The 23,320-nt window shown below is 39.8% G+C and overlaps 4 protein-coding genes across 4 annotated transcripts; all 4 read left to right on the top strand.

Moving 5' to 3' along the window:
- Window positions 1–7,134: 7,134 nt before the first annotated feature.
- Window positions 7,135–8,027, top strand: apoc4 (apolipoprotein C-IV). Its single transcript, XM_054783190.1, has 4 exons — window positions 7,135–7,273; window positions 7,417–7,456; window positions 7,542–7,626; window positions 7,811–8,027. Exons 2-4 carry the CDS (start codon window positions 7,417–7,419, stop codon window positions 7,995–7,997), a joined length of 312 nt encoding a protein of 103 aa, XP_054639165.1. The 5' UTR covers window positions 7,135–7,273; the 3' UTR covers window positions 7,998–8,027.
- A 1,423-nt stretch (window positions 8,028–9,450) lies between these two features.
- On the top strand, window positions 9,451–10,861 carry apoa2 (apolipoprotein A-II). The gene is made up of 4 exons (XM_054783189.1): window positions 9,451–9,568; window positions 9,699–9,743; window positions 10,174–10,387; window positions 10,468–10,861. Exons 2-4 carry the CDS (start codon window positions 9,701–9,703, stop codon window positions 10,622–10,624), a joined length of 414 nt encoding a protein of 137 aa, XP_054639164.1. The 5' UTR covers window positions 9,451–9,568; window positions 9,699–9,700; the 3' UTR covers window positions 10,625–10,861.
- A 4,255-nt stretch (window positions 10,862–15,116) lies between these two features.
- Window positions 15,117–17,476, top strand: apoc2 (apolipoprotein C-II). Its single transcript, XM_054781982.1, has 4 exons — window positions 15,117–15,227; window positions 15,390–15,445; window positions 16,885–17,044; window positions 17,207–17,476. Exons 2-4 carry the CDS (start codon window positions 15,397–15,399, stop codon window positions 17,298–17,300), a joined length of 303 nt encoding a protein of 100 aa, XP_054637957.1. The 5' UTR covers window positions 15,117–15,227; window positions 15,390–15,396; the 3' UTR covers window positions 17,301–17,476.
- A 2,515-nt stretch (window positions 17,477–19,991) lies between these two features.
- On the top strand, window positions 19,992–23,188 carry LOC129185434 (trypsinogen-like protein 3). Its single transcript, XM_054782514.1, has 5 exons — window positions 19,992–20,059; window positions 20,129–20,273; window positions 20,470–20,720; window positions 20,859–20,998; window positions 22,809–23,188. Exons 1-5 carry the CDS (start codon window positions 20,020–20,022, stop codon window positions 23,001–23,003), a joined length of 771 nt encoding a protein of 256 aa, XP_054638489.1. The 5' UTR covers window positions 19,992–20,019; the 3' UTR covers window positions 23,004–23,188.
- Window positions 23,189–23,320: the final 132 nt, after the last annotated feature.

The following is a 23,320-nucleotide window of genomic DNA, read 5'->3' as shown; positions in this document are numbered from 1 at the left end:
CAGTGTGGTGTCAATTATATGATGTACTGTAGAAAAAACTTTCCTGTCAGTTGGGTTGATTCATGGTGAAAAAAAAATACTTCAGCGGGTGTCTGCAGTGACAAATAAAACACATGTACCTTGAAACGGGAGTTCTTGTGAAGTCATAAAAGACATTTGATCTTTTTTTTTAATGAAACCAAGCATTTTCAATGAATGCCAATTGCTATTTGGCAATAACTGGCCTAGTAATGATAATTGTCATCAAGTGGATGACAATTACATTATTGACTTTATTGTTATTTACTTCATTGCTCCTTTGCAGGAAATGACTTTGCTATAGTAGCCACATTTACAGACCGTACACTACAAATAAGAATTAAACACCAATAAATAATTTAAAGTAGAAAAAGAAAAGAATAACGTACGATGGAGTAATATGTCCACATTGAAAAAAAATAATGATCTGAGATTTCGAGAATAAAGTCGTAATAATCACGAAAATAAAGTTGTAAATTTATGAGATTAAAGTTGTAAATTGACGATGAAAAAGTCGTAATATTGCAAGAATAAAGTGGTAAATTTACAGGAATAAAGTCGTAATATTAGGTGTCACGGTGTCATACGAAACGTTCCTCTTGCTTCAGGCAAGCTTTTATTTATAACGTGGCAACAAAACAGAGCAGTTGAGCACAAACAGATAAGCATGTCTAGCCCTTCTACGCCTTCCTTACCTCACGCCCAAGCAGAAAGGTCACATAAGTCCCCCCTTTTCATAGCTGTCTCGGGCAATGCCTGTAACATAAATTTACGAGTTTTTTCTCGTAAATTTACAACTTTATTCTCATAATACACTGCATGAAAAGGGGCGTATGTGGGAGTATGTGGAAAGAGGATGCAGTCAGCAATCTGCCCTGTACCAGTAAGTGCTACAAGGCAAACAAAGGAAGCGAAGAGTAAGCTTATCTCTCCATGTTTTTCTTAGGCTCTGACCTGATCTAATGTGTACAGTGCTCAAACTTCTGTTTTTTTCCGTGCTTTTGCAGATGTACAAAGCCAGGAGTGGTGTCGTCCATCGCATTGAAAAGGCTGTGGAAAAGAGCTACAATGGAGCAGAGGAGGAGAACGCCATCTTGGATGGAAATCCTGTGTGGGTCATACGACCTCCACATCGTAGCAGCGAATTAATAGCACTGTGCTGTGTGCTGCAACGACTTGAAGGAGACAAAAAATGTCTTGCATGTCATCACCGAAGTGTTGCACTAAACGCCTCCAACGGCATTTACATTTGTACATTTGAATAAACCTTCACTTGTGTAGCGCCGTTTGTCTTCCAAGGTACTCAAAGCACTGTTTTTCCTGCTTTTATTTATGCATCTTATTACACACTTTTGTATTGCACTCGTGATCTGTAAGCAGAAAATAAAGATTTTTGCTGTGATTGTGTCATCTTTAAATAAATATAGATCTAAATAAATTATAAGTACATTAAATCATATCAAATTAAAATGATCATAAGTTGAAAATATGCACATAAAACCAGTCCCTCCCTTTGACCAATAACAGTAGGACCAGTGCGGCCAAAACTACCAATCCAAGTGTTGCCAAAGTGTAAAACGCTCATGCTGTTTTGGAAGGAACCAGGGGCAACCCCCCATGAAGCTCAAGGTGTAAATTTACTACTTTATTGTCGTAATATTGTTTAAGAGATGGACTGCTACTCTTACCCTAAAATATATATATAACATATATATATATATTATAAATATATCCTAAAGAGGAGAAGCAGCATAGAAAATGAATGGATGGATGATTTGTATATATAACATTCATGCAAAAACGTATTTTTTACCACTTTTTTCCGCACATTTTTTGTTATTTTTATTATTCATAGAGGGCAGCACGGTGGTCTAGTGGTTAGCATGTTGGCCAACACAGTAACAGCCTGGAGATCGGGAAGATGTCGGTTTGATTCTCCCCTGGGCATTTCTGTGTGGAGTTTGCATGTTCTTCCCGTGCATGCGTGAGTACTCCGGTTTCCTCCCACATTCCAAAAACATGCATGTTAGGTTAACTGGTGTCTCGAAATTGCCCATAGGTATGAATGTGAGTGTGAATGGTTGTTTGTCTATATGTGCCCTGCCATTGGCTGGCGACCGGTCCAGGGTGTACCCCGCCTGTCGCCCGAAGTCAGCTGGGATAGGCTCCAGCATACCCCCGCGACCCTAAAGAGGAGAAGCGGTATAGAAAATGGATGGATGGAATTATTCATAGAAATATTTATTATTTTAACCTCCTTTTATTATTTTTTTTATTAATATACAGTGTGATTTTTCCATTTTTAACTTTTCAAGATACATTTGATTAAGTTATTGGGAAAGACAAGACAAAGCTAAAAGAAAATGTAAAAAATATGTATTATTCTATTTATATATGATTTAAACTTGATTTTAGTCATTTAAAATTAATATGCTCTTCCCTCAGCTGAAGGGTGACAAATATTTGAGGAAGTTATTATCATAATAGCCAACCAGTGGGCTGATGATGAAGTCAAAAGATAATTATTTGTGTCAATAGTCAGTAGGAGCAAAGGCCGTGTGCCAACATGGCTGCTCTCTCGACCGATTTCACAAGAAATGAGCGAAAGTTTATGGCGGTTAATGATCCACCCGCTGTGTCTATTCACCAAAGGCTGATCCTGAGAAGGGAGGAGAGCGACGGCGGTCACACAGCTGACCACTCTGCCACCTAGCAACCTAACCCTAATTTGGGAATCGATTCATTTTTTTTTCATGGAACAAGATGAGGAGCTGAAAGTTGGATAATCATTGGAAAATCATGTTTACTTGTTATACTACACTAAAACCCATTCAAAAGCTTTAAAGCAACAGTATGCAGTAGGATTCTGCAAGAGGCGCAATGCCAAGTTCCCGTGCAGAACCCACTGAGAAAGGGACAGCAAGTGTTACTGCCTCCCAATTTTTCAGTGGCCAAGAACATTTCAGAAAAAAATTAACAAAAGTCAAAACAATTTCAATTTCAGAAAAGACATTAACAAACGGCAAGGCAAAATTACATTTCAGAAAACACACTAACAAAAGATGAAACAAATGAAAATCACACAACAGGAAAGGTAATGTACCAAAGCCCAGGCTGGCAGGAATGGAGGCCAATAACATGCATGTCGCTCAAACGATTAGCTCTAAATGTTGAGTGTGCACGGTGTGTTGAATAAAGTCACAACATTTTTAAAACAACGCAATCAAACAGCAGTGAACGCTTATCTTCCGCGTCAGACATAACGAGTTACAGTCGTCCCTCGCAATATCGGCATTCGATTATCGCTTCCTCGCAGTATCGCGTTTTTTTCAGAAATTAGTTCATTATTAAATGATCGCTGTTTTGTGGTAGGTATGGTCTATTATTAGTCAAAACAATGAACAATGAAATGCGAGTGGTATGTAGTTTTCTGGTCATGAGGCAGGAATAACAACACAAAACATTAAGACATTACCTTACATTACATTACCTTAACACTGCATGAAGTCAGCCACAGCATGTCCGACATGACTGAGTGAAAAAAGTTCTCCTCCCATTCTGTTTGGAAGTTTTTGTCTTCTTAAGTTTAGAAGAAATAAATTTGAGGCTAACTGGTTAGCTTGCTAGATTGTGAGCATGCTCTCTTGCTAGCTAGCGCCGTCTCGAGTCCCTGCAGCATAAGAGTTGCTTGATGTTGTGTAAACAATGAATAATTGGAGAGTAAAGGTGACTATAGTGGTGTTGTTCCATGTCTACGGGGCTCTAATAATGTTAATAACCGAATTTAGAAAGTCATAAACAGGTTTCTAAGCTATAACCTTGAAAATGTCATTTATTAACATTGAATCTTATATCGTGGAAATTCATTCAACGCAGTTGGGTTTACTGCCCGCTATAATATGAATAGTCCACTTCATGCAATAAGTAATTCCTTAAAAATAAAACAGTAATTCAGACAGTTCAAACCGTTACTGTCACACTTGTCTGCATCTTTGCAGTTTCCTAAAAAGAAACAATTGTATCTTGTTTCATTTTTTTCATTTCAGAATTGTATTCATTGGAGAATTACCTGGTAGGAGTTTGCAGTTTCTTATGTTTCATTATAAAAACCATTAAAGCACAAAAACCGAACCATTAACACCACTGGTATGTAGTATTACTACATCAAGTAATGGTACCAAAGCCATGCTAATGTCACGCTGGCTTGTAATAAGGAGAACAGCATCACGGTTGCCATGGAGACCACCGATCACCAACAGTAATATCTTATGTTTGTGTTAGCATTATCATCATAGCTAATATTTTCCTTTAAGGTGATTTTCAAGACTTTTAATGGGATTTTTGTTAACATGCAGCATGTGCATTCATCGACTTCTTAAATATGATTACCTTTGTCAATTTGTGTTTTCTATATCTGGTTAAAAGGAAGTTAGACTTTGTTTTTCATCATTAAGATTCATGCATTATTCACAAAGAAATGAAGGACAATAGCCCATCTGGCAACATGAACAAAATCCTGCACTTTTATCCGCATCAGCATCAAAATGTAATTGGTTACTCCTTGGCACTTGTCCCACCCCTCTGCTAAGTTGAGTGCCAACTTTTTTGTGTAATGCCGTTAACTAAATGACCAAACAGCAATGAAACCTTAACCTACTTACACAATTAATACCAAGCTCCCATGTCCAAGAAAGGTGTCCCACATGCAACTTGTGCTTAAGACACACTCTTTTTAATCAAACAAACAAAACCGTCCCCTTGTGTGTTTAGACAGCTGTGGGATGAGGATTGTTTGATGAGATCAAATTGATTTTTTTTTTTTGCCTACCATGGACTCTGCTCGCAGAATTTCTTGGCTGGGCTGAACCTGTTTATCACATGGACGACCTGCGATCGTCTCTTAACGTCCTATCTCTTCTGCTCAATCACAGACTTTGACTGGTCCACAAACACATCAGCATCTGCCAAATGGGCTGAGATACTTGATCCAAAGGGCGCTTGGATGGTTGTCTGACACAGCAAATATAGGTGGACAGAAAGAAAAAGCACATTCGAGTAGTTGCAATTTTTCTACTACAAGTTTGTATCTGTCCAAAAAATCTCATTGCAGAATATACAAGGTCAGGTAAAATGATCTGACACATTTGTAGGTTAAATAAAAGGCAAATAAAGTAAAGAAAGAAAAAAGTGTTTTTATTTTCGAAAAGTACATATAATGCCATTTTTTTCATATAATGCCATCATTTTGCTTTGTTTCTTTATAATGCCATTGTTTTTCGTTTCTTTTTCAGTTGCTGCCATGAATTAGACTGGTGAGCATCGCGCTTTCATTGTGGAAACGTTTATCAAAACACACAAATCTGTAACTGCAACACAACGAGCGTTCCGTTTGCACTTCAATCTTGGTACACATGATCCCGTACCAGCTCCAAACACCATCTTGTTATGGGTTACCAACGTCAGAGCTACTGGATCTGCATTGAGTGTGTGGACAATAATGGATCCCATTTGACCGATTTAATTTTTAAAACATAATGAAACAGAATGGCATTATATGTACTTTTCGAAAATAAAAACACTTTCTTTCTTTACTTTATTTGCCTTTTATTTAACCTACAAATGTGTCAGATCATTTTGCCTGACCCTGTATAACCCAGCTCATGACTCAAAATCCCTGATGTGTTTCTGCCAACACATTTCGGGCAGTCTGTCCAAGTAGTGTTACTGTTGCCCATGCGCAAACCACCAGTTGATCCGGTTGTGACAGGCTGCAGAACCAAACAACTCAGTGGATGGTTGGACCTGAAGTAGATCCTGTCAATGGCAAGTTTGAGTACAAAAACCCCATGACGGAACAGTCGACCAACATAAAGTAGTACACTCTTTCTGTTTTCTTTCCACCAAAACACTTCCAGGTTAAAACATAAAATTCACGGGAAGCATCCGTTCCGCTGGTTTGTCCCCCATCTTGCGACAAACCACCCTCACAGAACGTAGGGGCCTCAGTAAGTGGCTATCCACCGGGTCCAAACGGCAAAGGCTCTCCACACAGGAACTGCGTTCTGGGTGCCCTGAAACACTATTTTTTGAAAACGGCTTCCAGAGTGGGAAAACCTGAAAAGGTAATTTTCTTAAACAATTATGTCACCGTCCTGTCACTGTCACGTGACCAGAAGTGATCTTAGACACCAAGTCAACATAATGTTGAATATTTCCAGTGTCATGACTCACCGCAGTCAACATTCTCCCGGTATTCTCTTGTCTCAAAAAGATGCACATGTAATTCCACTTTGTCGTAAGTCTATACGAGCCTTGGAAAGCGGAAGACGACAGACTTATATGCATGCATTCTTCCTTCTTCTGGTTTGGTGTGTCAAGTGGTTCCGTCCGCGTGTGTGTTCACAGCGGCAAAAGTAGGTGTGCAACTATTTACTAATCTGGCACAGTGTGGATGCGACTTTTTTCAACCAGCCCAAAAAAAAAAAATCCCAAGAATGTTCCTGTGTGGACAGGGCCTAAGTCTACCTTGGACAAGTTGACTGACACAGTTCCCAAGTGGATTGCAATAAACTGGATTAATCTAGATTAAAAATGCATGCAATTTAATTGTGATTAATCACAATTAATCCACGTTAATCCTGATTATTCTGATTAAATTTTTTAATCATTTGACAGAAGTAGTTTTTTTTTAAATTTTAGATGTTTACTAGCAAAGCCTAATTCAAAACGTCTCTTGATGATTGAATGTGAGAACAATACACAAGCCTTCTCCCAAATCGTCTGTTTCTCGTGAAGGCTAATGTTTTCCTCCACCAAGAAAATTATTCTACTATCATGCACTATAGTTTTTTATGGAAAGTTACTGCAAAAAGCTTCTAAAGACTTTTCGAGGACAGAGAAATGGAATGATTCCTCAATGGTCAAGTCAATGGCAATGGAGCATGCCTTTCATTGACTACAAAGGATTTTCATCCAAATATTAAAAATTGTAAGTTCCTTTGTTTAAATACTTTTGGTGTATTTGTTGTATGAAAGCACACAAAAAATCCCTGGCCAAAGACTTAAATACTGCCCCTAACTCTACTGAGTGAGCTGAAGGAAAGGGTAAAAAGCGACCAAATGGAAACCAAACAGAAAAGTCATGCGATGGTGACCAATGTACAACCTGTTGGCTTATACAAATAAAATGGAGCAGTAACACTCATTTCATTCAACTTGCGTTGGTCGGAGCAGCTGAGAGAAAAAACACATAAAGGTATTAACGTGTTATTCCTTTACACTACTTTACGTGGTGAATGTGTGTTCAAATACAATTCAGTGCATGATTACGTAGCTGGAAATGTACTGACATGAAGTATAAACTATGAATATAAAGTTGCCCTTTTTTTTGTCTGTTAGATGAGATTCCTCATCATCGCTCTCGTCCTACTGATCCAAGGTATGTGTTTTCTTTAAACTCAGCTTATTTTATACAATGTCTTCTTTTTTCTTTCTTTCTAATAGACAATCTTCCCCTTTTTCAGCATGCGGCTCCCTTTGGGCTCAGACACCAGTCCCAGGTCAACCTGACTCTCCAGGATTCCTGCACAGCCTGATGGAAAGAGCTCGGTATTTGAATAATTATACACACACACACACACACACACACACACACAGCATACATCAAGCATAGTGCATACACTATCACACAGGGTCTCTGTTAATGATTGCAAATGTTCAGTTTTTTCCTTAATATTGAAGTTGTGGTTCTGTGTACCTTATTACTCATGTTGTCTACTTACACATCCCACAGTGCAGCCAAAGCTAAAGTCCAGAATGCGGGGGAGGTGGTGCTGGGCTATATGGGCGCCTACTATGAAGACCACGTCCAGCCGGTGGCCGACAGCTACAGCGAATGGGCCTCGGGCATCCAGGATTCTTTGAGGGAGAAGATTCAAAGCTACATGCCCTTTATGGCTATGAACATGACTGATGCTTAATTATAGAATAAATCAAACACCTGCAAGATGAGGGGATTGAGCTCAACTTTCATAATGGTGGTGGACCAACCAGCACTAGCTTCCAAGCTAATCTTACTGTTCATAGTCAGACACGATGTGAGAAATCATATTGGCGTGTACATTCTTCAGCTTGACTGTGTTAGCATCACTTAAGTTGAATTTAGATGGCGTTTCAAGTGAAGATTTCTTGGCACAATTTGGATATGGGTCATGGCAGTATGAAGAGGGAAAAAAATCACATCAGATGTCTCGGATTGGAATAAAGTCTCTTTCCAACACTGCTATTAATTGGCTCTCTGATGACGTGACTGCACTGTAAAAGAATTTCAGAGACCCTAAAGGGTCAAAAACAGTCAACACTAGACTAGACTAGAAGAAAGCACTATTGGGTATTTGACACGGCCTTTAAACAACTGTAATTGTTCCAGTCTTGAAGTTATTGTATATTTCCCGGTATTATAATCGCATGTACAAGAGTGCAACAACAGCGACATTATGGGCCTCGGGCATAGTCATTTTTGCAAAAATTGCAAAAATTGAATTATCTCACAGCAGGCGCAATCATCCCTGATAAAGATCCCTAATGAAACAGGGGCTACTGTTTATGCAGTAACCCACGGCATGATATAAAACTCAATCTGAACCTCCGACGTCACTTCCACTCTGCCATCCACTCAGCTCCCCAGCACTGGAACACATTTACAGCAACACACGAGTGTGAGTCTTATTAATGTATTAAATGGCTTATTTTCTCTTATTATGTCTATCATATTGGTTAACACGAGTGTAGGGAACTATAGGGGTGTTATTTCATGTCGAGAGAGCTCTAATAATGTTAAAAAAAACATATTTAGAAGGTCGAAAACAGGTTTTCTATCAGGAATCCTACTTTGCAGAAATACACTTATCACGGGTGGTTCTGGAACCAATTAACTAATTAAGGTGGGTATCTATTAAGGTGCTGATGTTGGGCCTTGGAAAAGAGTGTCATTCTTATGTTTTTTAAGAACGTTCCTTTGTGATTAATTTGAAGAAAGGACAACGGGTCATTTTTAAAGATAACATGGACTTGGTGACAGGATATGAGGGTAAAAGGTGAGCAAGGTTGCGTCTAGACAGGCCTTGACCTAACAGAAACGCTGATGCTTAGCTTAAGCTAATCTAATCAAAAGTTGTGCTTTACGACCACTATTCAGACAAACTGCAGATGATGTGGAGATTGTGACATACGGTAAAAAATCAGGAGGGTCTCCGGGTGCATGACCGTTATGAATATACAGTAGATGCAGAAGATTGCCGCTCATTGCATAAGACGCATTTGGGGTTTGAAGGGAATACCGTGTACACTGGACTTTGTTTAGGTGATTATGTGTACGTGCATGCGTGTGTGCATGCGTGTGTGTGTGGGTGTGTGTGTGTGTCCTCATCAGATGACGTGTGCTTACAGTCTCCCCCTATATCATCCGGTCCAGATGTGAGCTCCCAGTTACAGACAACTCACTTTCAGAGCAGACTGTCACTTCTGGGCTCCAGATTCAAATCAATAGCAGGTAATGGTTGCATTTTTTACACATTTTCCCTTTACTTTTGAACATGCAATATGCATGAAGCATGCAAGTTTTTTTTCATTTATAATGACTAGTGAGTGCAAAAGTTTTGAATAACTTTTTTTTGTTTCAGACATGCATGCAAAATACGCAGTCGCACTGATCCTGGCTCTGCAGGGTAAGAAAGCTTAAACAAGCCATCTTGAGAGAGTGGATGCATTCATTTTTATTTCATCTTTGACTGGCTATTGCATTGAACAGACATTGTTGGCACGGTTGCCCCTTGCACTGCTTTAAATGTACTAAAATAGAAGACTTTTAAACATTTTGATTGGTGCATATTTACATGCAAACTTCTGTGACTCAAGACCCAAATTACAAATGCGGTCCTTGGCCAGGGAGCCAAACTTACTGAAAAACATAATGCATTGCACCAACAACAAATGCATTTAACGTCATGATAACCATCGTTAGTATTATTTTTTGTTTTTCCTGGACATGTTTTGGGTCAAGGCTGTGAAAAGGCTGATCTACAGCAAGATCAGTGCCTGTGTGTCTTTTCGTTCAACGTGTTTTTTGAGATGTTCCATAATGGTCTCTCACTGCAGTCTCCATGAGCCTGTGTGATGTTCCCCAACCTGATCAGGACCTTGTGGAAAAATATGAAGCCTACAGAACTACATTCTACAAAAGGCTGCTGAACGCTTATGGCAAACTGCAGGCTGCCGTTGCCCCCGTCATTGAGAAAATTGGTGAGGACCAGCATCTCATGGAGGGCATGCAGAGCAGTCCTCAGGTCCAAGCCCTCGCAAAGGTTGCCAGGTGAGTGTTTGCAAAGAGAGAATGTGCTGTACGTGCAAAGCCACACAACTGGAATCATTGTTGCACTGTGTACCGCGCAGAGGAATGGCTGAGGAGATTAGCCCACTGGTGGAAAAGGCCCGTATGGCCACTCTGGGCGTGTATGGACACTACCTGCGCCCCCACATTGGCCAGTACCTGAGCGACTCCATCGACCAAATCAAGGTCTACCTGGACAAGTTCCTGCCCGCCCAGTAAAGAGCTCCACCCACTTGCTGCAGCTCGACATAGACCACACAGCGCTTCTAAGCCCAGGAGAGCAAAAAGCATTGTCTCGTATTAATGTGGCTAGGCAGCATAAACTCGCCAGCGCCGCCTACACTAAATGTACTCAGCATGTGCAACGTGTTGTGTTTGGTACACTAACTGTAGTCTTTGTACGATTGTGTATGTTTGTACGTGTGAGTGTGTTCAATAAAATGAACTGGAAAGAAATACTGGAAGGTGTTTGTTTAAACTTAGCATACTTAGTTCATGATTTGGACAGATGTTTACACCAATAGATGTTCATTTAAAAAAACACTGCAGTGTTATAACAAGGTGCTGTACTTTTCATACAGCCACTAGCATCTTTCAGCTATGTTTTACTGAACATGATCACAGGACAATAATTCCGACTGCACTTTTACATAACATACAACACCAGTTGAACTCTATCCTACAATGTAAGGTAGACTTGACTGTTGCTTTAGAACAGGGGTCCCAAACTCAATTTCACTGGGGGCCACTGGAGGGAGAGTCTGGGTGAGGCTGGGCCGCATCAAGTATTGGGAGTAGGGCTGGGAATCTCAGGGTACCTCACGATACGATACAATTCACAATACATGGCTCCCAATAATGTGATAACACCACTGTTAGTTCAGTGTTGGTGTTCACTTGCCCCTGGAAGTATGGAAGTAACACCGAGCTTGCACGGATGTTGCGGGCTGCAGTTACACTACTCTTTGATGTCCAGTCGCGGGCCGCAAGATACGATTTGGTGAGCCGCAAATGGCCCGCGGGCCGCGAGTTTGAGACTTCTGCTTTAGAAGAACAGTGTGAAAGTAAATTTCAGCTAGCAATCATGAGTAAAGTTATTATTTTGACAAAGTATACATACCGTATATATTTACTTAGTATTTTTTGTTGTGTCAAGGATTGTTGTTGATGGATGTTGTGATTAAAAAAAAAATCATTACGCATGCTCGCATGTGGAATTGCTCCAAAAGTGTATTTACCAGTGATGAAGAGGAAATGTGATGACAACCATAGAACCGGAAATTGATGTTGCAAAATTGTCATTGCAGAAAAGGAAATGATCTGGCTGCTCAGTACAACACACAATATAATCAAATATCCACTTTACACTTCCAATTTTGTGGCTTTCCTCTATTATTTTTGAATAATAAAAAAAATATTCATTAATAAACAATTCCTATAATTTCCTAGCCTATCATTAGTTTAAAAAAATAAATTGCAAGTATTTTTGTCATAAATTAAGCATTTTCAAGCATAAAAATGGCTAAATGAATTAAAATACAAACACAAGGCATTCAGAAGACCCATTCAAAGACACGTAATGATATGTAGTATTCTACACTGGTCACTAGGTGTCAGTAATGGTACATTATGTTACATTGATGAGGCACTAGCCACTGCTAGTTTACAGAAACCGGAAATGAAAGAACAACAAGGAACTCTCCCACTGCTAACGTGTGAGTTTATATTAGGTCTTATTTTCTGTTATTATGTCTACTGTATTGGGTAATACAAGTGTAAAGGTAATATTATAAAGGTATTGTTTCATGTCTAGGGGATTTTAATAATGTTCAAAGCAGGATTTAGAAGGTTGTAAACAGGTTGTAACTGCAAAAATATTAAATTTTCCAGTATAACAAGGAATTCTACTTATCACAGTTGGGTCTGGAACCAATTAACCGCGGTAAACGAGGGATTACTGTACTTTAAAGTATTTATAATTCACCATATATGCTCCAATTAACACCTCTATTCAATTCACTGCTGAGTCTCCAGGTGTGTAGTCTACAAAAGCAAATAACTGGGGTCTCTATTTCAGCAAAACATGGGCATTTACAGCTGCGGCTGAAGGCAACCTCCTGGTGTAGTTTATTAACACCACAATCTGCCTCTAGCTGCATTTGAAGTATCATGGAGCTGTCAGCATCCACATGCGCTGTAAAATGTAGGTGGTATTCAGCTGTTCGTATGAAACTCATGTGTGTTACATTTGCTGTGCTGTTATTTCCAATGAATTCATCAGCGGTATCATGCTGCCTGAGCAGTTTGCTCCTTACCACTATTGCAACATTGGTTCTGTTTTTGCTGTGCTGTGAAATATAGTATGCTTGCTGATAAATGACCATGTGGTTTTCTGTCTGCTTTCTCATGCACTCCATTTTATTATTGAATTAAATAAAAAAAGTTGTTATATATAGGGAAGCCGATATTGGCGTAAAAATGAGATATCGGTTCATATCGATATACAGTAGTTTTTTCTGCCCATACTGTAATGATATCACTGATGAAGTGCCCCACACAGCAAAAATCTTGCTTACTCAGTTTGACAGGAACCGAACTGTCTGGAATTATTTCCAAGTTACGCCTTTGGATTGCAACAAAAGCGGTGGTTATGTTTGTTTTTTTTTATGCTGCGTTCATGCGTGACGTGCTGACTGAGCCCAGTTTATCATTTCATTGATTGTATTAGTCCAGAGTTTTCATACTTGGTTCTTATACGGATGTTTGTGCCACATAGAAATGTGCAGCTTTCCAAATTTGCTAGCATTATTTGATTGGATTCTTATTTGTGAATTTATGAAGACCAACCTGTCTGACTTGTAGTAGAGGACATATTATTTGAGTTGACTATTGGGCATGATTTTTTTAACGACTATTTTGTTTAGACGAAATGTTTAAAATAAATATGCTACTTTTTAAAAATCACTTATATTGCATATTGCCATATGTGTCATAATTTGCATAAATAGTGTTTTATTTATTACACGTACTGTATATATTCAACTTTTTGTCTTCCAGCACGATACCAATATTGTAGCTTTGAGTATCAGCCGATACTGATATCTATCTGATCAGACAGCACCACAAATTATACAAACTTTTATTACTTATTTTGTGGCGTGGAATGTTAGAAAAGGCTTGATGAAGTGATACTACTCAAACAGAAAACAATAGTGGTCAACAGTAGAAAAACTCAATTTCTCACACTTTGTGGATTGCCCTGCTGGACAGAAGTGCCTTAGTGGAGTCTGGAATAGACTGCTTGTATCGGAGTGCTGATATCAGAGGTTTTAGATGCAGGCCGACATATTCTGATACAGTCGTCCTTTGCAACATCGTGGTTCAAACATCGTTTTTTCAAAAATTCATTAATACATGATTGCTGGTTTGTAGTTGAATATGGTCTATTATTAGTAAAAAAAAAATGCATATTTAAGTTAATTGTATGTATTCTTGGCCTAAATGAATACGTTTCAAGCATAAAAATGGCTAAATTAACGCAAATACAAATATAAGGCATTCAAAAGATGTAAAATGAAGTGTAAAACAGTATCTGTGCACCTTTAAGAAGCGGGGCCTGGAAAGTGATGTGTGTGATGTCAGCTAGCTAATGTTGACTGTTAGCTGAGTACCAGCAGCAGGTTAACAGTGAAGAGAGTGGCCGACAGCAGCTCCTGTGTGAAGTGTATTGTGAGTCTCTCCTTCACTATAAACAGCGGCTGTAAAGTAGTATTCTACACTGGTCTTTAGGTGTCAGTAACGTTACATTGACGAGACAACAGCCACCAGGAAGTACGCCGTCAATGCTAACTTGTGAGTCTATCTTGTCTTATTGATGTCTAAGGTGCCATATTTTCTATTATGTCAACTATATTGGCTAATACAAGTGTAACAGTGATTATGGGGTGTTATTAAATGTATAGACGGCTGTAATAATGATAAAAAAACCATAAGGAAGGTCATAAAGAAGGTCATAAACAGGTTTTCTATGCTCTATGAAAACAGTCCATTTATTAATATTGAATTGTACTTTGCGGTAGAATTCACTTATTCAATATTGAATTAATTTATCGCGGCCAGGTCTGGAATCAATTAGCCACACTAAAGAAGCTAATATATATTGGATCGATATCCGATATTAATATCGGATCAGGACACCCCCAGGCTATAATTTAGTCTGGGCGCTCACCCTAAAGGAGAGACACTGGATAGGAAAAGAATCCTGTTAAATCTAATTTCGCTAGCCCCAATCTTTCATAATCTCAGTTCGTCAGATGACGTGTTCAACACCCTCTAGACTAGGGTCCATTTTAACGGGACTTGTAACTGTTGTGACATCACATGAACGCAGCAGGACCTTTATGTAAGGAACAAGAAGGGTTGGGAGCGGTCCTGTCGAGTGTGGAGCATTTACCAAATAATTGGGATAAAGTCAACCATAATGACACAATTGCAAACATTGGTTGAGTGGGAAATACTGTAAAAGTCCAAAGTAAAGCAAACTCCACCACACTCCTAATTGATAACATTCCCAGAAAGCCCCTCGCTCATCACCATCATCATCATCCTCCACGTGTTTGCACAGATAAGTTTCATCAGCACACAGTGCCACAAAAACACTAGAGCAGTGGGCCGACAACAACACCAGTTTATCTCCCCCACAGTGCACTTTGGCTCCTGGAGTGACAAGTCAACACATGGCCGACACTATATAAGCGGAGCAGGCCTCCAGAGGCTGCAACTCTGCTTTTTCTTCATCATCACAACTCTGAGAGGGAATACTGTGAGTACATTAATTTTAGTAAATGCAATCTTGAATAAATACATGAACTGAGGGAGACTCTGGGAGCTTTAAGAGCAAAGGCAACACAAGTGGGGCTTAGCTAACGGGACAATGTCGCACCCTAGTGGCTAACATGCATAAATATTTGCTCTCTTGTTGCAGATCCACCATGAACAAACTGTTGCTTGTCAGTGTGCTGCTTGCACTCCTTGCCATTAGTAAGTGGTCACTATAGCACTCCACAATGTGGTCGACCTTCGATTTGTGACTATTTTTCCCACAAGACATACTGGAAATAGAAGGGTTAAGCTACCCAACTGTGCTTGCAAGTGTAAAAAGAAGTTAACCAATGTTAAACTCTACATATACAGTATATACACATACATACATATACATACACATAACAAATGTAAAAATAGGTTCACAACAGTAAAATGCTAAAAATAAAACTGTATTGTCTCACTTGCAGTGCACTTTTGAGGCTGATTCCTGTGTAACCCCCCCAAAAAAATCCAAAGAAAAAGCAAAACATGCCCAGAATTAATCCTGATGTTGTGCATGACAGCAATTTGAATTCCAAATTTCACTGCAACCTGCGGAAGCATATTTTGCAATAAGGATGGAACTAGAAGTAACCTGTTCCAGGGTCAAACCCTGAACTGTGCAAGCCATTTTTAGACTAAAATGTGAACATTGTTAATTGCCATGTAAGTGTAAAAAGAGGTTAAGCACTATAACAGGTAAAAAACAAACACTCAACTTAAACTTTGATAGTTAGACGAGAGTATCTTCAGCAGCCCTCAATGAGGCTGCTTCTTGTGGTGTCACAAAAAAAAACAATAAAAGAAAAAGCAAAACATGCCCAGAATTAATCCTGAGGTTGTGCATGATGTGATGATGATGATTTTCCACAGTAATTTAAATAGAAATAACCCATTCCAGGGTCAAAGTCCCAAACAATCCAGGCCATTTTAGAGTAACCTTTGAATGTTCTTAACTGTGTACAATTGTAAAAAGGCGTTAAGCAGCATCAATTGTAAACAATAACAAAACATTAACGTTTGTAACAATATTATTTTTGTTTCATGTTTTCTCTTGGCAGCCCTTGCTGAGGCCGCTTTTTGTGTCACACAAAAAAGCCAAAAAAGAAAAAGCAAAACATGGCCACAATTCATTCTGACTTTGTGCATGATAGCATTTTCTACTAGATTTTGTGCGATTTTAATACGCATATTTTTTAAAGTAAAAAACTTAAATACAAATATTCCATTGCTGGGTTGAAACTGTTGCCGCCATACAACATTTTAACTGCATTAATTGCCATACAAGTGTAAAAAGAAGGTAAGCACTGTAAAATGTAAAAAATAAATAACAAAACACAACCTTATATTGAATTATAGACACATTATGTAACTTCATGTGTACATTCGTTCCCTAACATCCCTTGTTGAGGCTGCTGCTCTTTGGGTGTAAAAAAAAAAAGCCACAAAAAGCCAAAGAAAAAGCAAAACAGGCCCAAAACCTGTGCATGAGACTTTAGAGACAATTCTTCTGAGAAATGTGCTCGAATTCTGCCTTGAACGACTATTCCAGAGGCTCCACTGTGTACTTTTGTATTAATACAGATGGCACAACACTTTGTCCTCGTCTAATACAGGTGTTGAAAGCTTCCGTATGCCAAGGCAGGCCAAGGATGAGGAGCAGGGCACCCTGACCATGATCAGCAACACAATCAAGTCGTACTACAACAACATGGTCAACATGGCCTCTGATTGCCTGGAGAGCCTCAAGGCCCTGCAGCTGAAGGAGAAAGTCAAGTAAGACATGTTGAAGAGACACACTTGCACAATTCAAACATGTCTGAAAAGGAATTGGGAGCAGCAGACCTTATTAAAGTCCTCCCCCTTCTCCAGGTCTTAGAAATGCAGGAATCCTCCATAAATGGAGGCGTAACAATTAAACTTGTGTTTTGTTTGCAGCAACCTTTACACAGAAACGACCACAATTTTGAGCACCTACAATGGAATCGTGCAAGACCAGCTCTATCACTTCTTTTACTCCCAAGATGCATAAACCCTCACCTGCCACTGACGGACTTGCAACAGTGAACGCACCGCAGCTAGACAAAAGAAGCAAGAAAAACATCATCTTACATCTCTTGTCATCTTACGCCTCCTAGTGGCCACACCACAAACCTCAACAAGTATTTCTCATGCCTTATAATATTAAAAGTATTTATACAAAAAAAACTTGCAACCAGTGTATGTGATCAATTATTCCCCCATGAATGCCTGAGATGAAAAGCATCAGTGGTAGATGCAAACAAACATGTTCAGTTTTAGGATAAACAAATCAACAGAAAATCACAAATACTGTGAAGTTTGTTTTGTTAATGCTGTATGCGTCCAATAATTATGTAGCTACTCAGACTAATGAGTCACAAATAAATATACTGTTGAGATAAATACTGTATAGGAGTTGATGGTCAAGTAAATGACTGTGCATTTATAATCCCATGTGCTGATTATTTATTTTCAAGTTATTAACTTAAACTGTCAAGTAGTAATTATTAAAAATTAACATTACATTTATTTTGTAATTATTTTACTTTGGAAATCTAATACAACTTTTTTTTGGTCCAATGAGATTTCGATGTCCATGTGTTGGTTATTTCTAAAAATCTAGAAATGTCTGCAAATCCCCCTGTACTGTATTTTGCAGTTATTAAATCATTTTATATTAATTTAATTATTATGGATGTTGAGAGACTGTCGTGGCTCACACGTCTCTTCAACATTGCATGGACGTCGGGAACAGTACCTCTGGATTGGCAGACCTGGGTGGTGGCCGCCCTTTTTAAGAAGGGTGACTGGAGGGTGTGTGGTCCTGATGGCCTCATCAGGCTGTGACCTTCAGCGTTTACTGGGGTGGTTTGCAGCTGAGTGTGAAGCTTCTGGCCATGGTTCTCAGTCGGAAAAGGGTGGATTGCACCATCCGGGTTGGGAGTGAGATCTTGCCCCAGGTGGGGGAGTTCAAGTATCTCAGGGTCTTGTTCACGAGTGAGGGAAGGTTGGAGCGTGAGGTCGACAGATGGATCGGTGAAGTGTCTGCAGTAATGCAGTCGCTGTGGTGAAGAGAGAGCTGGACCAGAAGGCAAAGCTCTCAATTTACTGGTCCATCTATGTTCCCACTCTCACCTATGGTCATGAGCTATGGGTCGTGAAAGAAAGAACGATATCACGTATACATGCAGCTGAAATGAGTTTCCGCCGTAGGGTGGCTGCACTCACCCTAAGAGAGAGTGAGGAGCTCGGTCACCCAGAAGGAGCTCAGAGTAGAGCCACGCTGCTCATTCACATCGAGAGGAGCCAGTTGAGGTGGCTCAGATATCTAGTCCGGATGCCTCCCGGATGTCTCCCTGGTGAGGTGTTCTAGGCATGCCCAGCTGGGAGAAGGCCCCGGGGCAGACACAGGACACGCCGGAGGGATTATGTCTCACAGCTGGCCTGGGAACGCCTTGGTGTCCTCCCGGTGGAACTGGAAGAGGTGGCCGAGGACCGGGAAGTCTGGACTTCCCTACCGAGACTGCTGCCCCCGCGACCTGGACCCGGATAAGTGGAGGAAGATGGAATGGAATTATTACTTCATGAATTTTACAGTAAGGTACACAAAATTACAGTAGTTAGTGAGGAACGAATCTCCCTAACCCTAACCACTACTCATTAGTTCCTCAGTAACTACTCTACTCATTAGTTCCTCATGAGTTCTTCATTAGTTCTTCAGTAACTACTTGTTCCTTAGTCATTAGTTACTCATTAGTTCTTCATTATTTCCTCAGTAACTACTGTATTTTTGTGCACCTTATTGTAAAGTGAGACCTAATTGTATTTTCTAATTATTTTACTGTGCAATGACACTAAAACTACAAGCTTTATTACAAAAATATTGAAATTCCCATTTCTATAATTTATAAGTTATTAAAGCATCACATTCATTTATCAAAATTTATAAATCAATTAAGGTTTCTATCAAAGTAGGACATATTTGTACATTTTTCTTCAAGATACAGTATTAAATAAAGTCAACAAACAAACAATTAAGTAATTAAATGACTACATGAACATAACTTTTTGCACAGATACTAGTAGAGGTTTACGTGGGCATGTGATGGAAGACACATGGATGTTCACTTCAATAAACATTCAGGTGTGTAAACATGTAAGTAGTGTACATGTTGTTCCAGAGTGCCTAACTTGTTTTCCCACTTGGCCATAAAATAAAAAACAAACTGTCTTAGCGACAGTACTCTCACCAACAAAGTGATTGTGTTTTTTAATTCAACATGGAGACGAGCAAATATTGTGCTGTATAAAGCTCAACACTGTTTGGATTGTGCAAGACTTTATAAAGAGAGCATGTGTGAAAAAGGTGTCACTGTGAAATATTAACTTTATTAACAGAATTTGGCACCATTATTTCCTCCATTTGTTCTTATGTAACCTGATGCCACACCAAAAGTTATACCATAAAATTCACCCGTTATATGATGTTATATTGAAAGAAATCACCAAAACTGCTTAGGAACTTTGCTGTATGGATCACTAATATCTGCTGTGTGCTGTAAATGAATGTTTCCTTGTTCTTTATGAAGGAAAAGTACATGACACCCTCCGACTGTAAGCGTCATTACAAAGGTCACGCCTGGAAATGACGGGAAATAAAGCAGTTCCTTCTGCAGTCCTCCTTATAAAAGGTGGACAACATCAGACCAACGCCATTACTACAGAACAACATGAAGATTCTCCTTCTGCTCATCGCGTTGGGCCTCACAGGTAGACAATTACAGCAGGCTTGGTAGGTTTCTCCTCATTGCTCTGGATTGATTATTTGTGTTTAAACAGGAGCGTTGCTCCTGGAGGAAGACAACAAGTTGTGCCAGCCTCACTCCAGACCCTGGCAGGTGTCTCTGGGAGGCCAACGGACAAGCTGCAGCGGCGCCCTCATCAACGAGTGGTGGCTGGTGACGTCCGCCACCTGTGCGCCAGCGTAAGCCAAACCTTGACTTTTGAGGCATCTTTCCAGATAATGTGTGTTGAACTCCAAATTTTGTCTTTGGAAGTTCCACAGTGATGCTACCATGAAGCTACTGTACTGTACATAACACGTTGACATAAGGTTGGGAATATGTTATGTAATTACCGTGCCATTCAACAACGGGTTAAACCGGTCACTCAAATTCCAGATCCAACGTCATTGTCTCACTTGGAGAACACGACCTCACGACGGACGAGGGAACTGAGCAACACATTCCCGTGTCGGACGTCATCCGCCACAGTCCGTACCGCTCGCCCCTCCACAGCCTTGCCATGGTTCGCCTGGCCAAGCCAGCCCGCTTGACACAGCACGTGCAGCCCATCGGCCTGCCGGGTCGCTGCCCTCAGCCCGGAGAGAGCTGCAGTGTCAGCGGCTGGGGCTCCACTATGCCAAATCAATGTAAGTGGATTTTGTATAAATATAACTCTACAGTGATGCCTGGCCTCTGTCAAGGAGTGTCGGACATTTGAACAAATAAACACCCCACCTCAAATAAACACCTTTCATGTCACATTCTTTCCCTCCTTCTTAAAACAGATGAGTCCCCTAAGCAGCTGAAGTGTTTGAATGTGCCTGTTGTGGAAGACCAAACTTGTATCAACACTTTCCCTGACTTCGTGTACTGGAGCATGGGCATGGTGTGCGCCGGCGGGGCCAACAGCACCGACAACTGTTTGGTGAGCATGGAATCTACCTCATTTATTAGTCTCTTTATAAAGTCTCATGTTACGAATGTTGTCCTGCAGTCTTGATGCTTGAATTTAGACTGTTTAAAAGTGTTTTTCATAAGCCTTAATGGAAACATGCTGTTTTTTTGTGTCGATACCTTTAATGCTAATGAGCTGTGTTTGTCCACACCTGTCTCCGAAAGAATGTGTGTCTCCAAACAGCACTATTAAGATGGCCGAGTTCCTTGCCATTCTTGGTTCAAATTTCGCAGCTTCACTCTATCACGGTTTTTCAAAAATATATTAATTAATAAATCATGCTGTTTTGTGGTTAATACAACCTATTATTAGTCAAAAAATAAGCATATTGTAGAAGAAATTACATATTTTTGTCTAAATCAAGCATTTTCAAGCATTAAAAATGGCTTAATTAATTAAAATAAATATATAAGGCATTCAGACGAGTATTCACAGACGCTATGAATGATATGTAGTCTTCTACACTGGTCACTATATGTCAATAATGTTACTGTAATGGTCGGTGAGACACAAACGCCAGACTTGATCGCCGGAAGAACAGGCTTTTATCGTAGGTTTGAATTATCTCACAGGTACAATCATCCCTAATCAAAATCCCATCTAAAAACACGAGTTACTGTTGCTGCAGTAACCCACGCCGAGCTAAAAGTAAATTCTGAACCCCCGACGTCACTTGTCCTGTCTGCCCGCACATTTATAGTAACACACACGAGCATGAGTCTTTAGTTTGAGGTTTAGTTTCTCTTGTTATGTCTACTATATTCGGTAATACAAGTGTAAAGGTGATTTCCAGGGTGTTAGTTCCTGTCTAGAGGGCTCCAATAATGATAAAAAAAACGTATTTAGAAGGTCTTGAACAGGTTTTCTATGCTCCAACTACAAAAATATTTGATTTATAAATTAGGAATCGTACCTCGTGGAAATTCACTTATCAGGGTCGAGTCTGGAACAATTAACCGTGATAATTAAGGGATTACTCTATTGTGTAATTCATCAACTTTTCACATCTACACTGTAACTCCTCACTTCTCCACAACGTAACATTAGCAACAAGGAGTGGGACAGGAGGACACAAACATTAGCTAGCATAGCTAGCATTATCTATATGAGCTACATTGGAAACGTAACGCATTTTAACAGCAACATAAGCTATGTTAGCTGATTATTAATTTATACTTCTGTGGTCCATAGCTGACTGACCGATTTGCGCTTTATTTTATAATGTACAGGTATAGAAAAGCATGATTTATTTTTTCTAAACAAAGGTGTAATTCCAGTGGGGCTGCAAGGTGGCCTAGTGGTTAGCATGTTAGCCACACAGTCATGATACAGTATCTGGACGATCTGGGTTCTTATATCCGTTTGGGAATTTCTGTGTGGAGTTTGCGTGTTCTGGGTTTTCTCCAGTTACTGCAGTTTCCTCCTGCATTCCAAAAATATGCATGTTAGGTTAATTGGAGATTCTAAATTGCCCATAAGTATGAATGTGAGTGTGAATGGTTGTTTGTCTATATGCGCCCTGCGATTGGCTGGCGACCAGTCCAGTCCAGGTCCAGTCCAGGCTCCAGCGTACCCCCGCGACCCTAGTGTGGGCAAGCGGCATAAAAATTGAATTAATGTAATTCCAGCACTAATTCAGCTACTTGTATGGGAAAGTAACAAGTAACATTTTTTAAAGTAATTTTCCCAACAGTGGTTAACTCACTCATAAAAAACTCACTTTGCATAATAGGGCAACTTAAATGATTTAAAAACCATCTACTTTCTCAACCTTACGCAGAATGACGCAGGCGCCGTTCTGGTGTGCAGCGGTCAGCTGCAGGGCGTTCAGTGGTTCAGACATGGCTGCCAGAACGCGGAGCACCCTAGCGTCTACACTAAGCTGTGCATGTATGATGACTGGATCCGTAGGGTGATGGCCAGCTACACGCCAACCACTACTACTGCACGGGTGTTGACCTCAAAGCTGCCTTGAAGGGACCACACTGTTACTCCGAGTTTACTTTATCAACAGATGCCTCATGGCTGAGGTGAACAATTGCTGACTGATTGTTGAACAACGGATGAGCCTCAAACTGCATGTCTGAGAGCATGCATTCATGTGCATCTGCAAAATTAACAGTGAAGGAGACTTTTAAATACAGAATGTAATATGTTAATTTTCAGGGATTTTTGTGATGTTTAATTGTTTAAAAGTCTATATGACTTCTTCCATTTTAAAAACTGTTTATTACATTTGGTTTTGTGCTCAAGGAATCTATCTTTAGGGATCCTTGGCTGTGTCCACTTGCT

Source organism: Dunckerocampus dactyliophorus, chromosome 7 (genome assembly GCF_027744805.1).
Source record: "Dunckerocampus dactyliophorus isolate RoL2022-P2 chromosome 7, RoL_Ddac_1.1, whole genome shotgun sequence".
Taxonomy (NCBI): domain Eukaryota; kingdom Metazoa; phylum Chordata; class Actinopteri; order Syngnathiformes; family Syngnathidae; genus Dunckerocampus; species Dunckerocampus dactyliophorus.
The sequence above is the reverse complement of the archived record's forward strand: the minus strand, read 5'-3'. Positions and strand labels throughout refer to the sequence as shown.